Source organism: Grampus griseus (genome assembly GCF_964374135.1).
Source record: "Grampus griseus genome assembly, chromosome: 12".
NCBI classification, from domain to species: Eukaryota; Metazoa; Chordata; class Mammalia; order Artiodactyla; family Delphinidae; genus Grampus; species Grampus griseus.
Genome location: NC_139006.1, coordinates 63,451,321 through 63,473,954, shown reverse-complemented (window position 1 = coordinate 63,473,954; position 22,634 = coordinate 63,451,321). Strand labels below are relative to the sequence as shown.

Below are 22,634 nucleotides of genomic sequence, written 5' to 3'. Positions count from 1 at the left end.
TTTATTGCTAAAAAAAAAGAATGCTAGCCATCATCTTAGCCTTTACTGAATAGTAGTCTTTTTGCTGACGGAGAGTCTTGCCTCGATGTTCCTGGCTTCTGACTGATCGGAGTGGTGGTCCTGAAGCTTGGAGCAGCTGTGGCAATTTCTTAAAATAGGACAGCACTGCAGTTTGCCACATCGATTGACTCTTCTTTTCACGAACAATTTCTCTGTAGCATGCAATGCTATTTAATAGCATTTTACCCACAGTAGAACTTCTTTCAAAATTGGAGTCAGTCCTCTCAAACCCTGCTGCTGCTTTATCAACTAAGTTTATGTCATATTCTAAATCCTTTGTTGTCATTTCAACAACCTTCACCATATCTTCACCAGGAGTAGATTCCATCTCAGGAAACCACTTTTTCTGCTCATCCATCAGAAGCAAATCCTTATCCGTGAAAGTCTTATGAGATGGCAACAATTCAGTCCCGTCTTCAGGCTTCAATTCTGGCTGTTTCCACCACATCTGCAGTTACTTCCTCCACTGGAGTCTTGAACCCTCAAAGTCATCCACGAGGGTTGGAATCAAATTCTTCCAAACTCCTGTGAATGTTCTTAATGGCAGCTAGAATGGTGAATTCTTTCCAGAAGGTTTTCAGTGGACTTTGCCCAGATCATCAGAGGAATCACTATCTATGGCAGCTACAGCCTTACGAAATGTATTTCGCAAATGATGAGACTTGAAAGTCAAAATTACCCCTTGATCCATGGGCTGCAGAATGGATGTTGTGTTAGCAGCCATGATAACAACATTAATATTGTTGTACCTCTCCATCATTGCTCTTGGGTGACCAGGTGCCTTGTCAGTGAGCAGTAAAAATTTGAAAGGAATCTTTTTTCTGAGCAGTAAGTCTCAACAGTGGGCTTAAGTTATTCAGTAAACTATGTTGTAATGCAGGCTTTGTCATCCAGGCTTTGTTGTTCCATTTATAGATCATGGGCAGAGTTGATTTAGCATAATTCTTAAGGACCCTAGGACCCTAGAATGGTAAATGAGCATTGGCTTTAAAGTCACCAACTGCATTAGTCCCTAATGAGAGAGTCATTAGGAGAGTCAGCCTATCCTTTAAAGCTTTGGAGCTAGGCATTGACTTCTCTCTAGCTATGAAGTCCTAGATGGCATCTTTTTCCCATATAAGGCTGTTTTGTCTACATTGAAAGTCTGTTGGTTAGTGTAGCCACATTCATTAGTTACCTTAGCTAGATCTTCTAGATACCTTGGTGTCACTTTTACAGCAGCACCTTCACCTTGCACGTTGATGTTACAGAGATGACTCATCTCTTTCCTTAAACCTCATGAACGAACCTCTGCTAGCTTCAAACTTTTCTTGTGCTATTTTCTCACCTCCTTTAGCCTTCACAGAGTTGAAGAAAGGGCCTTGTTTTGGATTAGGCTTTGGCTTAAGGGAGTGTTGTGGCTGGTGATTCGTATCAGCAGTAAGGCTGTTTTTGCCTTTTTTTTTTTAAAATCATTTTTGTGTTCACAGGAGTAGCACTTTTAGTTTCCTTCAAGAACTTTTCTTTTGCATCCACAATTTGGCTTACTGTTTGGTGCAAGTGGCTTAGGTTTTGGCCTGTCTGGGATTTCAACATAACATTCTTCGTTATGCTTCATCATTTCTAACTTTTGATTTAAAGTGAGAAATGTGCGAATCTTCCTTTCACTAGAACACATAGAGGCCATTATTGGGTTATTAATTAGCCTAATTTCAGTATTGTTTTGTCTCGGGATGGGGAGGTGGTGGGGGCAGAGATGGCTGGTAGGTGGAGCAGTCAGAACACATACAGCATCTTAGATGGGTGTGATTCATGGTTCTCCCAAACAATTGCAATAGTAACATCAAAGATCACAGATCACTATAAAAAATATGATAATAATGAAAAAGTTTGAAATATTGTGAGAATTACCAAAATGTGACATAGAGGCATGGAGTGAGCAAATTCTGTTGGAAAAATGGCACCAGGAGATTTTGCTTGACTCAGGGCAAATCTTCAATTTGTAAAAACAAACAAACAAACCCAAATACACAATATCTGTGAAGCACAATAAAATGAGGTATACCTGTATTGTTAATTATAGTCACCATGTTGTACGTTAGATCCCCAGAACTTTTAGTTCATCTTTTGACCTACATCTCCCCATTTCCCCCATACCCCTGACAACCACCATTCTACTTTATATTTCTTTGAGTTTGGCTGTAAAAAAGCAGTTTTATTTCTTCTCTTTCTAATATTCTTTCTTTTTCTCGCCACTGGCTACGACCTCCAGTACAGTGTTAATTAGAACTATATCATTGTTCACTAAAATTAAGTCATTAATTTAAAATATTTCTTCTTTCTAATATAAACATATAAACATTTAAGCAATAGCCTTTAGCCCCCCTTTCCCCAATTTTTTATATTATGGAGTCCTTATCATATAAAGTATTTTCTACTTTATTTTGTCATTTCTTCTTTAACCCATGGGTTACTTAGATGTATGTTGTTAATTTCCAAATATTTGGGACTTTTCTAAGTATCTTTCAATCATTGATTTTTAATTTAATTCACTTATGGCCAAAGAACATAATCTATAGGATTTCAGAGTTTTAAAATTAACTGTCCTCAGCATGTGGTCTCTCGTATTTTTTTTAACCAAGAACGTCACAATATGTAACTCAGAAGTAAACTCAGTTTAGATCTCTGTAGATTATTCATTCATTAACGTTCAGTTGATACCTAATAATGCAAACCATTTGTCTGAAATAGTTCATTGATCTTAGATCATTGCCCGTTGACTCCAGATACTTATTGATCAGTTTCTCTTGGATCCCGGTGTTAAATAGAGGTGCCTCAGGCCTAAAGGGAAGGCAGAGGTAGTAGTACTCTTGTCTCACTCTTATTCTGTGCTTCTGTTTAATGCCTACAGTAAGCATGGAGCCTTTCTACTTTTATCTGTTTTATATAAAGGAATTCCCCATAAAGTTCACTCATTTATCAAGTATTTTTTGAGTCACTGATATTGTGCTAGATCCTATCTTGTCCTTTGACTTTGTTCAGAAAACACTGACTATACCATAGGATCCATGGATGACTTCTCATTACATGCCATTCTTTTTTAAATACATAATGATGAAAACTGATAGAGTTCCCTTGGGAGGTCTTGAACTACATGTCCCCATACACAAAGACTAGAAGGGAAGAGAAAATTGTCCTAAGTTTGGTCTGGTTTTTTGAGTGATGTAATTTGAAAACCATTTCTGGGAAGAAATTAGCATTTCTAGAAAAATTTAGGCAGTTTTCTAGCCTCTTCTAAAGAACCAGGCACCCACCCACCCACCCACCAGCTGATTGTCAGGCACTGTTTTGCTCTCTTTTAAATATTCCATGTGCACTTGAAGAGGATTCTATAAATGTCAGTTAGAAGGTGGTTGATAGTATTGTGCAGCTCTTCTATGATACATAGATTTTTTTTTCTTTGTAGTGTGACTGTCCAAAGAGTTACTGAGATTACTCTGTTGGCTGATTTGTTCATTTCTTCCTTTAGATCTGTCGGTTTTTGCTTCATGTATTTTGAAACTGTATTTTTAAATGCTTACAGGATTGTTAATGTCTTCTGATGAATTGTCCCTCTTAATGTCTCTTTTTACTTTGGTAATATTCTTAGACTTGAAGTCTTATTTCTGGTACTATTCTTTATTAAACTTATTGCTTGTATGAACTTTGTATTTCCACTTTTGTATTTTCAGCCCATCCATATATTATGTTTAAAGTACATCTTTTTTTGTAGACATTTTGCATCCTGTATTCATTCTGACAAGTCTCCGGCTTATTGGAGTATGTGGTGTATTTATGTATAACATTATCGTTGATGGGTTGGACTTACTCTTTGTTTTACTCTTTACTCTGTTTTCGGTTATCTGTTTTTTGTTCTTTTCTCCTTTCTTTCCTTTGGGCTTATTTTTTAGTATTTCATTTTAGTTTGCTATATGCTCTTTAGTTACTCTCTTTTGCCCTTTGTGTGTGTGAGGGGGAGTTGCTTTCACAGCGACAATATGCATCTTTAGCTTTGCAATAATGTAGTGGTTTTTAAACACCTCCTGTTGCTTCTGCTGCCATTGTCATAAATTACACTACATGCTTTTAGAGTTACAGTTTTTTTCTGTAGTTGGTCATATCCTTTTTGTAGAAATTAAGAGACGAACAGAATATTGTCTTTCATATTTACTTACATACCTATACTTGCTAGTTTTTTAAAAAATTTCCCCCTGATTTAGAGTTTCCATCTGTTGTCATTTCTCTTTATCCTGAAGAATTTTCCTTTAGGCATTTCTTTGTGCAGAGTCCGCTAGAAGTCTCTCAGTTTTTGTTTATCTGAACACATTTTTGTTTTGACTTCTTTTATGAAGGATACTTTTGTTGATTATAGATTTTAGGTTGAGGGTTTTGTTTTTTCCTTGCAGCTCTTTAAAGCTGCTGTTCCATTATCTCCTGGCTTCCACTGTTTCTGATGAGAAATTGCTATTCACGTCTTTATGCCTTTACATGTATAGATTGCTCTGGTTTGGCTGCTGTCAAAATTAAACAAAACTGCACGTTGTTGGTTAAAAGTGGTAAAAACAGATTTTATTCAGTAACCATTCCAGCAGGGGTAAGATCTGAGCCCAATTTCCGATTTGCACAGAGGTGACTGGGAGAATGAGGGAGTAGCAAGGGGTTAATGAGTGGGGTCTGGAACAGAGTCAGGGAAGTGAAAAATTACCCAAAAAGTGGGTACGAGGTTTGGTCAGTGTCCATGTGATTTAGGCCATCTGTGTCTGCTAAATGGCATTTATCGGAAGTTAGACTTCTGCCTTCCCTCAGAGGGCAGACTGGAACATGGAGACCCCATTTTTCCTGGTGATTGGTTACATTTCAAAGGAATGGTTTTCAGGTCCTCCACTTCTGAGTTGTAGGAGTCATGTGTACATTTCAAAGAGACAGGAAGGATTTACAGTTGTAAGCTTTTTAAATAGATGCACTGGGAAAAGGAGGTCAGGGGCCTATGGACCAGTATTGGCTGGAACAAATGGTTAATTCTTTTGGCAGCCTTGAGCTTTTCCACGCAGGAGCTCAGTAGGGTCTGGGTCACACCAGGGACGAGGCCTTAGGTTGCTAGAAGCCATGTTAGAGTTTGGTCAAGTCTCTAACTGCAGGGGTTTGGATGGAGTCCTTTGTGCCAAGTTTTTATGCTTCTCACCAGCTTAAAGATTTTCTTTTCATCTTTTGTTTTTAGGAGTTTGACAGTGATATTCCCAATATGTTTTTGGTTGTTTGTTTTGTATTTAAACTGCTTGGTATTCACTGAGTTTCTTGGAAGTTTAAGTTTAGTTTTTCACTGAAGTTGAAGATTTTTCAGCCATTATTAATTAAAAATTTTTTTCTTGTTCTTGCTTCCCCTCTTTCTGGGACTGCACATGTTACTGAGACTGTTTATTTTGTTATTCAGTCTTTTATTTCAGTTCTGATTAGATAACTTCTATTGATCCATCTTCAAATTCACCAACTCTTCTGTCTTCTCCAACCATCAGGTTAATTTTTAATTTCTGATTTTGTAATTTTCAGTTCTAGAGTTTTCATTTAATTTGTTTCTATATTTTCCATTACTCAGCTGAGATTCCCATCTGTTCATTAAGTCCACGAACATATTCATAATAGTTACTTTAAAATTCTTGTCTGTTAATTCATCTTGGGGGTCTGTTTTTACTGGGGGTAACATTTTCTTATTTCTTCTCATGTTTAGTATTTTGTGATTTTTATACTGGATATTTGGGACAAAATATTTTAGAGACTAAATTCTCTTATCTTTCTCTGAAGAATGTTGATTTTTGTTCTAACAGATAGTTTTGGGTGACCTCAGAGTCCAAACTGCCTCTGAGAAAAGAAACAGCTGAAATCTCAGCTTAGTTCTTTCAGACTTTTAAGCACTGGTTTTCAGCAGGCCTCTGCAGTCTCTCCCACATGCATAGTTTAAGGGTCTGGGCAGAGTTCATACCCCTATTCAGATTTTTTTTTCCCTTCGTGGCTTCCGTCATTATGGGATTTCCCTCTTCTCTTTCCAGCCTTTCCAGCAGCCCCAAATCCACCCTCTGATTCTGCAGGTCCTTAAAACTGCTGTTTTCTGCTTAAGGTCTAGTTGCCCTGGGTAGCTTACACTGGGGGGTGCCTTTGGATATAGAGCCACACAAATGCAGCTCGCATCCAGTGCAGTTCCCCCCTTACAAAGGCTGACTTCCCTTCAATTTGTATCTGTTTTTGGTCTCTCTCCACTGTTATCAAATAGTTGATTTTATTATATTTTCAAATAGTTAATTTTATTATATTTTGTTCAGAGGCTCTCATTTTTATCCAAAGGAAGATTTCCCTGATTGAGGCTACTCTACTGGCAGAATCTCTGTTCTGTTTTGTTTGTGTATTCTTTTGTTAATTGCATACTATTTCCATTACTGAGGATTTATAATGTGTTTCAGGATCTGGTAATGGCCAGTTTCTTCTTTGTCAGAGTTTTCCTGGTCATTCTTGTTTATTTTGATACATTATATCTCAGGTAATTTTATCAGGGTCTTAAACAATTTTTTAAAATTTTTATTGAGTGCATCAGATATATAAATTTGACAGAACTGATATCGCTATGATGTTATCTTCCTGTCTAGGAAGATGTATGTTTTTCTCTTTGCTCAGTTGATTTTTGTGTTCTTTAGTAATAATTAAAATATTTCTTGGTGTAGTTTTGACACATTTATAATTACATTTATTCTAGGTGCTTTGTATATTTTGTTATAAATTGATTCTTTGAAAAATTTTCATATATAAACAAGGAAATATTTTACTTGATAGAAGCAAATTTATTATTTTTAAATAAACTTTCCAATTTGTGTGAGAGAGATTATAATGATCAGTAGAACTGAGGCTTAAATATACCTTGTGATGGCAGTGGGAAAGTGGCCGAGTTAAGAGTTGGGATTTAGGTCTTTCTGCCTCTAAATCGACTGCCTGTTTTTAACAACTACTGCTTATTGTTCTCTGATACATTTCAAGGCTTGAATAAAGCACAACTTAAGCTCTTCATGACCTATTACATTTTGGTTCTCATGTCAGTTCCAGAGTTAACTTGAGTGAAATGTTCATTTTAGTCTCATAAGAGCAGAATAGCCTCATTATCTACTCTTTTATCAATCATTTTCCTCAAATTATTTTCAAAGAGAGAAGAGTAAGATGCATACTGTTCCTTCTGAGGTTTAAATTTGGATTCATGAGACTCTAGAATTTAGTTGATTTTATTGTTTTAAACTACATGGTGCTGTATGTTTCCAGTAGATATTTGATAAATATCCGAATTAAAGGACCATTTATGTGATGGTTGTTTAGTCAGTACACCTTTGGGAAAAAAGGAAAGGTCTGAATTATCCTCCAGTTTGGTTTTTTCTGACTTTTGTCATCTGAGAAGTGGAAGTTAGAAGCCTAAAAACCAAGAGAATCTGTAAAATGTCTCAGAAAGCTGCTGGAAAGTGTCTGAAAATGTATTTTTAAAAACCACCCAGTATTATACTTACTGTAGCCTCCAAAGCACGGCGTGAAATGTTTCTGCAGCCCAGTGACTGTGCAGAAGGCCCTGTAGCCCTGAAGCCCTGAAGCCCTGAAACCCCGCAGCCCACTTGATGTGTTGTCCAGCCACAGGAAGACAGCACTTTTCACCAGTGCCCTTTGAAATGCTGATTGAGTTAGCTCATTAGAAAGGATACATCTGGAATTTAACCAGTTGTTTAATTTGATTTTCAAAAGTTGTTTTGAAATATTTCTTTCTCTTCCTTTAAATTTTGATGATTTTGTAATATGTAAGAAATGGAATAGAGTTTCAGAAATTATCTTTTGACTCTAATTTTAAAAGTATGACTTAGTTATAACTGAGACCCCTTTGGCTGTCATTAGTTCCATTCCAGACTGTTTTTAAGCACCTGTTCTTTTCTCCTTTTCTTCTCTTCTCCCACAGATGAAGTGGTAGCAGGGAAAATAGGCAGACTTATCTCTGGGCTGCCCTTGTTCTGGAAAGAAATGTGGAAGAAAAATTTTGAGATCTTTCTGGTGTATGCCTTTCAGGTGTATTAATGAGAAAAACTAGATAGAGCAACTTTGTCATATTCATACTATCTTTTATGAATTTTGTCCTCTCACGTATCTTTAGTCCTCATAGCAATTTCTTAAAACTTTTAAGGTAGTATGCTGCACTAGAATGACTTCAAAATCCATTTCCGTGTCCTTTACAGTAATAAGAGAGCAATAATAATTTTCAGTAAAACTGAATATATATGTATCTCAAACAAATAACCTGGAAATCTTAACTGTGGGTATATGTCTATTTCAATTGGAATTTTACCTATATTAAAAATACTAGTTGACATCCATTTTTAGATAAGTTTTGTTTAAAAACTGGGTTATAAAATGAAGCACTGTTAGTAAGGCTAATGGCATAGGATCCTTTGTTGTGAGTAGAAGAAATTGGAAAAGGCATAGGTATTGATTTCATTAAGCTAGAGAGCATTGGTGTTCACATTTTAAAAACATAATCATAACTTATCTGGAGTCACATGTTCCATTTTATTGGCTTCCTTCATATAGAAAATATAGAAACCAGCACTACATGCCTGTGAAAAAGTGAAGCAATGTATATTTTCTGGGTGAAGGAAGTATTCTGTACATTTTCCATGTTTTACATCATGGTAATTTGAATAACCATGCTTCCATGTTCACATCAATTTTTTGTTTTTCAATTTATGCACAGCACTTGCTCTGAAATATGGGGACTGAGTACACCAAATACGATAGATCAGTGGGATACAACAGGCCTTTACAGCTTCTCTGAACAAACCAGGTGAATATTCTGCCCTCTATCGAATCCTAGAGATCTTGTGGGAGGGAGGGTGTTTTGTAAAGACCTATAGTGGGTTGCTTAGTATAATTTTGCCTTGGATGTTTCCTTAATGTAAAATAAGGCATGGCATTTAAAATAACTGCTTGCCAGTATTAAAAATATATTAAATGTTTCAGCTGATGTTTTATCAATGAAATTCTAGTTTTGAATCTTTTTTAAATTATTGCATCCCCTAAAGAATAGAAACTTTGATAACTATATTCTCATTTTAGTGTGAGGTTAGATTATAATCTGTCGTTGGCCTAATTTTTAAGTAGATACATAACCAGTTTTTTGCTAAATTTCTTGCTATCATCTAAATCTCATCTGTATACTAATAAGCACATACTTATTTACTGAACCCCTTATATCACAATTAATGCCAGGCTAACTCGTTTTTATGTTATCTTTTTTTTATCACCTTATTCTCTTTTTTGAGCATATTGGTATTGGTCCATTTCATCTCATCATATTCATCACCATCTGCATTTATGTGTGAGCTGTGTAGAAATATACCTCAGTACTCAAAGCAATCACAACTGGGTAATGAGTTACATTAGTTTTAGTAAGTTACTTTTACATCATTGTTGGTATTTATCATTCTTCACACTAGTTCCTTTTTTTGACAATTCTGTCACCTACAGAAATAATGCCCTTAAAAGCCTCCCTAAATAAGAGTTTGATTCACTAAAGATGGAAGTTGTTGACAAAAGTTTTTCAAGTATAGCTATATGATACTTTTTTTAAAAAATCACTTTTTCCCCAAGCGGTTACCCGTTCATTGACATTTGAGTCATTTATGTAGCATATTTATAAGAAACATACCCTAGTGTTGCTGCTTACTTTTATATGAGATCCATTAGATAACACATTTTTCTTCCTTGTACTCACTAAAACTAACTAAACGTCTGTCATTCCTTTCTTTATGCTCTTATTGTACTAATTTATCTCAATTGAGAACATTTTTTTTTTTGAAGTTCCCACCTGTCTTTTCCCTTGCTTCCCAATAGGTCTCTTGATGGTCGTCTTCAGGTATCTCATCGGAAAGGACTGCCGCATGTAATATATTGCCGATTATGGCGCTGGCCTGATCTTCACAGTCATCATGAACTCAAGGCAATTGAAAACTGCGAATATGCTTTTAATCTTAAAAAGGATGAAGTATGTGTAAACCCTTACCACTACCAGAGAGTTGAGACACCAGGTAGGAAAAGTAGATTTTTTCCCCTTGTTTTAATTAAATGCTTGAACTTAAGTGTATTAGGTACTCTTATACCTAATTGACCCAGGGAAATTTTGGTATAAAACTAATAAATTACCTTAAATTCAGTATATTTTTTGGCAGTAATTAAAAATACTTTTAAGTTTTTTAACACATGTTATGGGAAAATATATCTTAGAGGGAAAGATATCTTAGTTTCTTGGAATAGCAAGCATTTCACATCAAAGTACATGTCTAGGAAATTCTAATCCCACAGATACACAGTCTGCTTAGAACTGAATGATATGTCTTATTACTTGTCTGCTGTACTACCTGTTTTCAGTAATTTTGCTCTTTGTTTTTTTGATGTACTTTAATGACATCATTTGCATCTAAGCAGTTCGGTAAAACTCATAGCAGGACTTTCAATTTACTTAGCTGTATACTTGAACTGTATACTTATACTGTATACTTGAAACTAAAAGAATACAGCTATATTTTCAAAAAATACCCCAAATCTGATTTTACAAATGTTTCTGCAACCTTTCCGATGAGGATTTATGAACTTCTGTGGTAATATAATATTACCAGGATCACTTTGTCCCCAAAAGTACAAGATAAATTGGAACTTGGAGATTTAGATTGTGGACTATGACAAGTTAAAATCATAATCAGGTTTGTCAATTTCTCAATAGCCAAATAATGCCAAGTAGGTGGATCCTAAACTTCAAAAATTAATGAAAACTTTTAATACAGGTGTCACCCTCCCCTTTGCTCTGCCATTGACTTGGATTTCTTTTACTCTTTTAGTTTTGCCTCCGGTGTTAGTGCCACGGCATACTGAGATCTTAACAGAACTACCACCTCTGGATGATTATACCCACTCCATTCCAGAAAACACTAATTTCCCAGCGGGAATTGAGCCACAGAGTAATTATATCCCAGGTATTTTTGCCTCAGAATCTCCTAAAATTTGGGATAGATACAAATTTTGTTCATAAATGTTCAAGTATTAATAAATTATGGTTTGGCTTTTTACAATTTTTAGTTCTACAGACATAGCAACACGTATGTTGTGCTGAAAATCAGAAAACCTCTGTTTTAGTTGTTTTTCATCTGGGACTCAGTAATGCTGATAAATAAATGAACTGCATGGTTCTCAAATTCTGCTCTATTATATTATATGTCCAGTAATATCCCATGATATGGAAACTACTCTTTTAGTTTTCACTGTTTGTTAGGACAACAGCTAATAATTTCTTCCTTTTTTGTCTGTTTCCTTTTTTTTTGTTTTTTTTTTCCTAGCACAAACTAAAGGTAAAAGATTGAGCATTTAGCTATACATAGGATTTTTTTAGTGTCTTTTTTCTCCTTGTGTAATATTTATCTATTCCGCTCTTATGTTTATTTTATACAACTGAAAATATGTAAGGAACTTGGAGTTTCAACTACATTTAAAAAATTGCTTTGTCTCATCATGGAAATAATGCTTGTTCATTGGAGATAATTTTGAAAACATAAGGAAAAGGAAGGATTTTTAAAAATAGCTAATTTTAAGGTTAGAAAGTGTTTTCTGATTATTTTAATGCTTTTTTCTTTTACTACTGTTCTATTCCAAAAGAGGATTTAAAGCTGTTTTTTGGGTAGCTGGGAAACCAACATTTTGAAAAGTTAGGACAGGGCAAAGATGTTGTGGAGAGTGGAGGCCAGGGTGAGGGGAAGGAGGATGAACAAAGGGCATTTAGTAGGGAGAAGAATTTGACTGGAAGTGGTTACGTGTGGGTTGTGGGTAGTGTTTTGGGTGAGGGAGTACTTAAGTCTCTGATCACTGGGAATTAGTATAATTCAACAATACTTAGGAAACTGAGGTGTAAGCATACACTCTTGTAAGACACCTACCCAATAATTATATGGAGGGTGTTAGAATGTTTAGTGGCTTTCACTTGTGGAGATGTTTGGGCTTATTTTCCCTGTCGTCTTTACTTGTTTAGATTTGGGCATTTTACAAAGTAGAAAATCACAAGTGGATTACACCTATCTGCTTTTCTGGACAGTGGGGCTTTACCCAGCTCCAACTGACAGCAAAACCTTGGGATTCGCTTTTTATTCCATCGCGAAAGAAATTTTAACATTTCCTCGAAAACACTAGTACCTTTGTTGTTTATTATTTTATAGATAACTAATAATGGAGAAAAATGAAAAAAGATAACATATTTATCAGTTCAGTATTTCTTCCTCTTTAGACCTTTGAGACATGAGTGGTTAAACTGGCAAAGCTCAGCTCTTTTTTTTAATTTGCTTTAACTTTTAAAATAGCACGTAATGGTATTTATTCTTATTTTTGTATTCTTTGTTGTTCGAGTGTATGAAAGAATTTATTTTATTCTCACATTAAAAATTTTGGGGTACTGACACTTAAAAAGAAAAGTTTGATACTTAAGTTAAAATTTATAGTTAGCTTATTGAAGAGAGATTATAAAAAGTTTATGAAGGAAGCCTTTAACCCACATCATTTAAACTTATTTTTTCCTCCTTGAAATTATAATTGGTAAAATTGTATAAATGTTTTTATTTTACATGAAGTTTATTCAGATATTCAGATGCTTCCTGAATATAAACATTTTGTTCATAAACCATATTGGAAATGGCACATTAGAATCTTAAGTATTTTCAGGAAGTAGTTTGCCTCAGTTTTGTGTAGCAGTCTGTATTTGAATTTAATTTTCTGCCTCAAGCATTCAAGATTTACTGGTTAGCAATCATGGAGCAATATACTTTTTAGGTAGAATTCAAGCTAGACCATTCCTGAACTATATTACCATATTTTGCCCTATAGAACCTAATGTAAGATGTAAGCCTGTATTATTTTGTAATCCAAAATCTTGTTTGCCTGTGTTGTGTGTCCTTTAATCATCTCTTAAGTACCCATCCATGATGGCCATTAGGTTAAAAAATAATCATAATTATGGGTACTAGATTCTTTGAAACATACCGATCAGAACTGAGGCATCTTTGAAGTTGTTTTTGGCTCTTGCCCCAGAAAATACACATATGACAATGAGCCAGATATGTAAATAATAGCTAAGAAAATATGCACAGAGAGCTCAATTATATTACAAGTAAGTTTTAAGGATTCACCTATAAGGTTTGGATCAGAACCTGAATCTTAAGCCCTCAGTATCCAATATTGCTTTTTATAGAGATGTTATGTAACATTCCTATGTTATTTGGAGTGATTTGTTGGTTATCTTTGGTAGCTGGGAGAAAAGGCCATGAGATTAAATTGAACCTGTACGTGATTTGTTCTAAACTTTTTTAGAAACGCCACCTCCTGGATATATCAGTGAAGATGGAGAAACAAGTGATCAACAGTTGAACCAAAGTATGGATACAGGTAAAAATATTTTTGAAAATTCCTCAGTAATTAGATACACATTTTTGCCTTGTTGGAAACTCACTAGAGTTATTCATAACCCTTACATTTAGAGAAGTTGGGACATATCAAAAAAAAGAATCATCTTGATTTAATAATCATATTTGAATCATCAGAGAGAGGAGTCAGTGAAAGATTAACGTATGCTACTCTGCAGAATAATTGTTAGAATTTTCTCTTATTAGAGTAAACAAATAAAAATGGGAGAACACTCACTTTTCTTTTTAAAATATTGATATTCTGTGCTTCTGTTTAAAGTTTTAGGTACTCTATGAATAAATGTCTTTGTGATGAAAGATTCTAATTAATTATCCCAATAACAGGCTTTCAGAGGAACTTGGAAGTAAGAGATGGGGATCAGCTTTTCAGTGCTCTTTTAACTTACTAGTGAGTTCTGAATTATAGTAGATTGTTTACACAAAATGCCTTGTATATTGTACCTGACCTAATGCAATTAATTTCTAATATTTAGCTATCAGCTTAAAACACAGTGAAGAAAAAATTGACGTGTAATAGATATTACACACATCAAAGCTTTAAAACAGTTGTTATGTAATAAAATGTATATAACCCATCAGAACTAACAGGTCACCAGTGAAATAGCTGTGATGTCATTGTAATTGTATGTTTTGATCTATTTCACCCTGGTTATATCTTAAGGATTGGACACCTTAATATCACAACCTCCCAAATTATAGCATCCGCTTTTCTACACAGTTTATACTAAAGCATTCTGCAGTTATGATAATCTAAGTTATTTTTTACATGGTGGGGGCTGGGGTGGTTGGCTTTTACAATAATTCTGTTGTTTAAATTCTTCCATTATTTAGACTCCCAAGTGAGGAAGTTTCTGCTATAGCTAATCATACTTATAGCTTTTCAAAATAGTAGATAACCAAGAAAAGTAGATGATGATCATTGGAAATAACGTATGTTTTTAAAAAAAAATTTTTTTTTGGCCGTGCAGCTTGTGGGATCTTAGTTCCCTGGCCTCAGCAGTGAAAGCGCAGAGTCCTAACCACTGGACCTCCAGGGAGTTCCCTATATTATACATCTTAATGCAAATATCTTACGGCAAATGACATTTAGATTTCCGAATATATCTTCCTAAGAAATGCATGTGTGTCAAAGAACTGTATTCCTAAATCAGTCATGTTGATGGACAGTTGCTACTGTGACACTTAGAAGTGAATGCCAATAAAAATATGCCCTAATGACATCATTAATCATCAAGGAAATGCAAATCAAAACCATAATGACATATCACTTCACACCCTCTAGAATGGCTATAATCAAAAAAGGGGGAAGTCTCAATGAAGATTGGAGAAGTTGGAGTCTTCATATGTTGCTAATGGGAATGTAAAATGGTTCAGTTACCTTGGAAAGATTTGCTATTCCTCAAAGTTAAATATAGTATAACAATAGACCCAGCAATTTCACCCAAGAAAATTGAACACATGTCCACATTAAACTTGTAAACAAATGTTCATGTAAGCATTATTCATAGTAGCCCAAAATTGGAAACAACCCAAACTGTCTATCAAATGATTAATGGATAAATTAAATGATTTATATCCATACGTTAGAATATTATTCAGCCATATAAAGGAATGAAGTACTGATGCATGCTACAACATTGATGAACCTTGAAAGCATTATATTAGGTGAAAGAAGCCAGGCACAAAAGGCCATAAGGATTCCAGTTAGTGCACAAATGCCTATTCTATAATATAGCTGAAACATGGGAAGAACAATAAGATGAATATAATCATTGGTTATGATAATGGTCAAAATCTAAAAGTGGATAATAAGCTGAATCAACTAAAATGAATTCAATGTTTTGGGGCTAGCTTTGAACGTAACCTAATATTTCTAATTCTGTTTCAGTGGGGGGAAATGTTACTGTCTTTTCAAAATGACACATTTAAAATTATTTAGTGTAATGACAGTAACTGTGAATATTTGATTCATGAGATGCTAAAAGTTGGTTTAAATACCAGTCTTCTACCTGCTATCTATTGTTCTCTCAGTGCCATGGGAAGAATTTTCTGACTGATGCAGGGTCCCAATTTAGAACAAAATTAACCTGTTTTTAAACTCTGGTCCATACCTTCCCTGAGGGAAGGACATAATTAAATTGATCTTTCAAGCTCTGCTGGAATAGAAGGAGTTAATATTTTTTAAAAGGGTAACCAGAGGAGAATTCTCTGGCAGTCCAGTAGTTAGGACTCCGCTTCTACTGCAGGAGGCATGGGTTCAATCCCTGGTCGGGGAACTAAGATCTAGCTGTGTGACCCTCCCCCACCAAAATAAATAAATAAATATAAACAAACAAAAAAGTAACTGTAGGACAAATAATGCAGAATACAGAACTGTATGAACAAGTACCTGTTATTTTTCGCTTTGCTTTTTCTTTTTTTAAAAATTTCTCCGGTCAAGCCTTCATTCTTTAAAGTTTGTGGACATTAAGGATCAGGCTGAACATCACAATAAATATAAGTTTGATTTAGTTCTAATTTTTTTTTCTTGCAAGCCAGTCATTTTGTATACCCCTAGACAAGGTTCACATACCCCACTTAGGAGACAGCTTCTCTAACCAAATGCATAGCGGCAGGATAGTATGGTTGGACTCTGAACTAGACTACCTGAGTTTGAATTGTCCCTCTGCTATATACTAGCTAGATGACCGAGGCACACAGTTTCCTTATTTGTAAATTAGGAATAATTATAGTACCAAACCCATAGGGTTGTTAATAGTTAATTTTTGTAAAGAAGTTAAATGTTCCTAACTTACAGTAAATACTATGTGAGTATATTTAAAGAAAATATAAAAGGATGAATTAACCATTAAGAAAAAGGAAGAAACTTGATTGCATGAAAATTAGAAGTAAATTGAGGGACTGAGATCCAGAAGCAGAAGCAGTTTAATCTTCATGACTACAATCTTCTAAATAAAATAGGAAAATAAGGTTATTTGTCAAGAACGGAGGGTCAGGTTTGAGAACTTAAAGGTAGTGGTCTTATTGGCTATGCCATCTGTGCAGTGTTTTACAGTTTTTAGCATAGATACATAGCATTTCTGTCATTCGATACATTCTTCACTGTAACCTTTTCATGCTATTGTAAATGTTTATTTTTCAATTTTATTTTTAATTGTTTTTTCCTAGGATATAGAATAAAATTTGATTTTTGTATGTTGATCTTTTTTCCTGAACTTTGCTAAAATCACTTTTTGTATCTAGTATTCTGTAGATTCCTAAGATTTTCTATACATACTACCTTGCCATCTCTTAAATAAAGACAGTTTTACTTCTTGCTTTCTAATCTTTATGCTTTCTTCTTTTTCTGTTCTGGCTGAGACCTACAGTAAACCATTGAATAGAAATACTAAGAATGGATATTTTTGCATTGTTCTTGATCATAGGGGGAATACATTTAATAATTCCCCCAATAAATTAGATGTTAATTATAGATTTTTAATAGATTATCTTTATCAGATTGAGGATTTTCCATTCTGTTCCTAGCGTTCTGAGTGTTTGTAATGAGTGGCTGTGGAATTTTGCCCATACTTTTTCTGCATCTATTGAGAAGATAATACAGTTTTACTCTTCTTGAGTGAATTCCACTAAATGATTTTTCTAATAACAAATGAATTTTGACCTTATTTGGTTATGATAAATTATACTTTTAAAATATTTATGGATTTGATTTGCTAATGTTCTTAAAAGGATTTTCACATCTATGTTTATGAGAGATTTTGGTCTTTAGTTTTCTTGTAATGTTTTTCTGTAGTTTCAATATCATAATTATGCTGGGATCAAAATATATTGGATGAGGTTTTCTAATATTTTCTGAAAGACTGCATAGGATTGGAATTAATTCTTCCTTAAACACTTGATAGCTTCTACCAGAGAAGCCATCATTTATAGCGAAGGGTTTTTTAAATTGAGAGTTATTTAGATTTTCAATTTTTTGTGTTGGTGTGCTAACTTGTGTCTTATAAGATATTTTGTTCATCTGAATGGTAGATTTTATTGCTATAAAGTTATTTCTAATCTGTTATCCTCTTGTTGTCTGCAATATCAAGTAAATCTTGATGACCCATTTTTTACTTAAAATGTTGATAGTTTGACGTTTCTCTTTTATTCTTGATAAGTCTTGCAGGGGCTTTATCAGTTAATATTTTTAAAGAACCAGTTTTTGGCTTCTTAAACTTTTCTCTTGTGTTTGCCTTTTTACTGCTTGATTTTATTTCTATTCTGCATTATTTTCTTCTACTTACTTCCCATTTAATTTGGTCATTTTAGATCCTTGTAGCTTAAATTTAGGTCATTGATTCTTTTGTATTTTTTTCGATTGATTCTTTTTTTCTTGTCTGAGCCTCTATACATTATTTATTTAATTTTGTTTATTTTTTTACACAGCAGTGTCTTACGAGTTATCCATTTTATACATATTAGTGTATATATGTCAATCCCAATCTCCCAATTCATCACCCCCTTCCGCCCCCCAGCCACTTTCACCCCTTGGTGTCCATACGTTTCTTCTCTACATCTGTATCTCAATTTCTGCCCTGCAAACTGGTTCATCTGTACCATTTTTCTAGGTTCCACATATATGCGTTAATATACGATATTTGTTTTTCTCTTTCTGACTGACTTCACTGTATATGACAGTCTCTAGATCCATCCACGTCTCTACAAATGACCCAATTTCGTTCCTTTTTATGGCTGAGTAATATTCCATTGTATATATGTACCACATCTTCTTTATCCATTCGTCTGTCGATGGGCATTTAGGTTGCTTCCATGTCCTGGCTATTGTAAATAGAGCTGCAATGAACATTTTGGTACATGACTCTTTTTGAATTATGGTTTTCTCAGGGTATATGCCCAGTAGTGGGATTGCTGGGTCATATGGTAATTTTTTAGTTTTTTAAAGAACCTCCATACTGTTCTCCATAGTGCCTGTATCCATTTACATTCCCACCAACAGTGCAAGAGTGTTCCCTTTCCTCCACACCCTCTCCAGCTTTTATTGTTTGGAGATTTTCTGGTGATGCCCATTCTGACTGGCGTGAGGTGAAACCTCATTGTAGTTTTGATTTGCATTTCTCTAATAATTAGTGATGTCGAGCAGCTTTTCATGTGCTTCTTTGCCATCTGTATGTCTTCTTCGGAGAAATGTCTATTTAGGTCTTCTGCCCATTTTTGGATGGGTTGTTTGTTTCTTTAATATTGAACTGCATGAGCTGTTTACATATTTTGGAGATTAATCTTTGTTGATTCGTTTGCAAATATTTTCTCCCATTCTGAGGGTTTTCTTTTTGTCTTGTTTGTAGTTTCCTTTGCTGTGCAAAAGCATTTAAGTTTCATTAGGTCCCATTTGTTTGTTTTTATTTCCATTACTCTAGGAGATGGATCTAAAAAGATCTTGCTGTGATTTATGTCAAAGAGTGTTCTTCCTATGTTTTCCTCTAAGAGTTTTATAGTGTCAGGTATTATATTTAGGTCTCGAATGCATTTTGAGTTTATTTTTGTGTATGGTGTTAGGGAGTGTTTGAATTTCGTTCTTTTACATGTACATGAAACTAGCTGTCCAGTGTCCCCAGCACCACTTATTGAAGACACTGTCTTTTCTCCGTTGTATATCCTTGCCTCGTTTGTCATAGATTAGTTGACCATAGGTGTGTGGGTTTATCTCTGGGCTTTCTATCCTGTTCCATTGATCTATATTTCTGTTTTTGTGCCAGTACCATATTGTCTTGATTACTGTAGTTTTGTAGTATAGTCTGAAGTCAGGGAGTCTGATTCCTCCAGCTCCGTTTTTTTCCCTTAAGACTGCTCTGGTTATTCGGAGTCTTTTGTGTCTCCATACAAATTTTAAGATTTTTTGTTCTAGTTCTAGAAAAATTCCATTGGTAATTTGATAGGGATTGAGTTGAATCTGCAGATTACTTTGGGTAGTATAGTCATTTTCACAATATTGATTCTTCCAGTCCAAGAACATGCTATATCTCTCCATCTGTTTGTATCATCTTTCATTTCTTTCATCAGTGTCTTATAGTTTTCTGTGTACAGGTCTTTTGTCTCCCTACGTAGGTTTATTCCTAGGTATTTTATTCTTTTTGTTGCAGTGGTAAATGGGAGTGTTTCCTTAATTTCTCTTTCAGATTTTTCATCATTAGTGTATAGGAATGCAAGAAATTTCTGTGCATTAATTTTGTATCCTGCAACTTTACCAAATTCATTGATTAGCTCTAGTATCTTTCTGGTGGCATCTTTAGGATTCTCTATGTGTAGTATCATGTCATCTGCAAACAGTGACAGTATTACTTCTTTTCCAATTTGTATTCCCTTTATTTCTTTTTCTTCTCTGATCGCCGTGACTAGGACTTCCAAAACTATGTTGAATAGTAGTGGCGAGAGTGCACATCCGTGTTGTGGTCCTGATCTTAGAGGAAATGCTTTCAGTTTTTCACCATTGAGAATGGTATTTGCTGTGGGTTTGTCGTATATGGGCTTTATTTTGTTGAGGTAGGTTCCTTCTGTGCCCACTTTCTGGAGAGTTTTTATCGTAAATGGGTGTTGAATTTTGTCAAAAGCTTTTTCTGTGTCTATTGAGATGATATGGTTTTTCTTCTTCAGTTTGTTAATATGGTGTATCACATTGATTGATTTGTGTATATTGAAGAATCCTTGCATTCCTGGGATAAATCCCACTTGATCATGGTGTATGATCCTTTTAATGTGTTGTTGGATTCTGTTTGCTAGTCTTTGGTTGTGGATTTCTACATCTATATTCATCAGTGATATTGGTCTGTAGTTTTCTTTTTTTGTAGTATGTTTGGTTTTGATATCAGGGTGATGGTGGGCTCATAGAATGAGTTTGGGAGTGTTCCTTCCTCTGCAATTTTTTGGAAGAGTTTGAGAAGGATTGGTGTTAGCTCTTCTCTAAATGTTTGATAGAATTCACCTGTGAAGCCATCTGGTCCTGAAATTTTGTTTGTTGGAAGATTTTTAATCACAGTTTTAATTTCATTACTTGTGATTGGTCTGCTCATATTTTCTGTTTCTTCCTTGTTCAGTCTTGGAAGGTTATACCTTTCTCAGAATTTGTCCATTTTATTGACATAGAGTTGCTTGTAGTATTCTCTTAGGCTGCTTTGTATTTCTGCGGTGTCTGTTGTAACTTCTTCTATTTCATTTCAAATTTTATTATTTTGAGTCCTCTCCCTCTTTTTCTTGATGAGTCTGGCTAATGGTTTATGTTTATCTTCTCAAAGAACCAGCTTTTAGTTTTATTGATCTTTGCCATTGTTTTCTTTGTCTCTATTTCATTTATTTCTGCTCTGATCTTTATGATTTCTTTCCTTCTACTAACTTTGGGTTTTGGTTGTTCTTCTTTCTCTAGTTCCTTTAGGTGTTAGGTTAGATTGTTTATTTGAGATGTTTGTTGTTTCTTTAGGTAGGATTGTATTCCTGTAAACTTCCCTCTTAGAACTGCTTTTGCTGCATCCCGTAGGTTTTGGATCGTCATGTTTTCATTGTCATTTGTCTCTAGGTATTTTTTGATTTCCTCTTTGATTTCTTCAGTGATCTCTTGGTTATTTAGTAATGTATTGTTTAGCCTCTATGTGCTTGTGGGTTTTTTTAACTTTTTTTCTCTGTAATTGATTTCTAATCTCATAGTGTTGTGGTCAGAAAAGATGCTTGATATGATTTCAGTTTCTTAAATTTACTGAGGCTTCATTTGTGACCTAAAATGTGATCCATCATGGAGAATGTTTCATGTGCACTTGAGAAGAAAGTGTAATCTGCAGTTTTTGGATGCAATGTCCTATAAATATCAATTAAATCTATCTGGTCTATTGTGTCATTTTTTTTTTTTTTTTTTTTTTTTTTTGCGGTACGCAGGCCTCTCACTGTTGTGGCCTCTCCCGTTGTGGAGCACAGGCTCCGGAGCACAGGCTCAGTGGCCATGGCTCACGGGCCCAGCCGCTCCGCGGCATGTGGGATCCTCCCGGACCGGGGCACGAACCCGTGTCCCCTGCATCGGCAGGCGGACTCTCAACCACTGTGCCACCAGGGAAGCCTATTGTGTCATTTAAAGCTTGTGTTTCCTTATTAATTGTCTGGATGATCTGTCCATTGGTGTAAGTGAGGTGTTAAAGTCCCCCACTATTATTGTGTTACTGTCGATTTCCTCTTATAGTTTTTAGCACTTGCCTTATGTATTGATGTGTTCCTATGTTGGGTGCATATATATTTATAATTGTTATATCTTCTTCTTGGATTGATCCCTTGATCATTATGTCGTGTCCTTCCTTGTCTCCTATAACATTCTTTATTTTAAGGTCTGTTTTATCTGATGTGAGTATTGCTACTCCAGCTTTCTTTTGATTTCCATTTGCATGGAATATCTTTTTCCATCCCCTCACTTTCAGTCTGTATGTGTCCCTAGGTCTGAAGTGGGTCTCTTGTAGAGACAGCATATGTGTGGGTCTTGTTTTTGTATTCATTCAGTGAGCCTCTGCCTTTTGATTGGGGCATTTAATCCATTCACGTTTAAGGTAATTATCGATATGTATGTTCCTATGACCATTTTCTTAATTGTTTTGGGTTTGTTTTTGTAGGTCCTTTTCTTCTCTTGTGTTTCCCACTTAGAGAAGAAGTTCCTAAACATTTGTTGTAGAGCTGGTTTGTGGGGGCTGAATTCTTTTAGCTTTTGCTTGTCTGTAAAGCTTTTGATTTCTCCATCAAATCTGAATGAGATCCTTGCCGGGTAGAGTAATCTTGGTTGTGGGTTCTTCCCTTTCATCACTTTAAATATGTTATGCCACTCCCTTCTGGCTTGTAGAGTTTCTGCTGAGAAATCAGCTGTTAACCTTATAGGAGCTCCTTTATATGTTATTTGTCGTTTTTCCCTTGCTGCTTTCAATAATTTTTCTTTGTATTTAATTTTTGCCAGTTTGATTACTGTGTGTCTCGGTGTCTTTCTCCTTGGGTTTATCCTGTATGGGACTGTCTGCG

At 35.0% G+C, this 22,634-nt stretch overlaps 1 protein-coding gene across 3 annotated transcripts in view; it reads left to right on the top strand.

Moving 5' to 3' along the window:
• SMAD2 (SMAD family member 2) overlaps positions 1 to 22,634 on the top strand; it is a 96,698-nt gene that overhangs the window by 49,517 nt on the left and 24,547 nt on the right. For all 3 annotated transcript variants that reach the window (XM_082668199.1, XM_082668198.1, XM_082668197.1), the window contains 4 exons: positions 8,840 to 8,929; positions 9,979 to 10,172; positions 10,980 to 11,114; positions 13,489 to 13,563. In XM_082668199.1, coding sequence (XP_082524325.1) covers positions 8,840 to 8,929; positions 9,979 to 10,172; positions 10,980 to 11,114; positions 13,489 to 13,563 — 494 coding nt within the window. The remainder of the gene's footprint in view (positions 1 to 8,839; positions 8,930 to 9,978; positions 10,173 to 10,979; positions 11,115 to 13,488; positions 13,564 to 22,634) is intronic.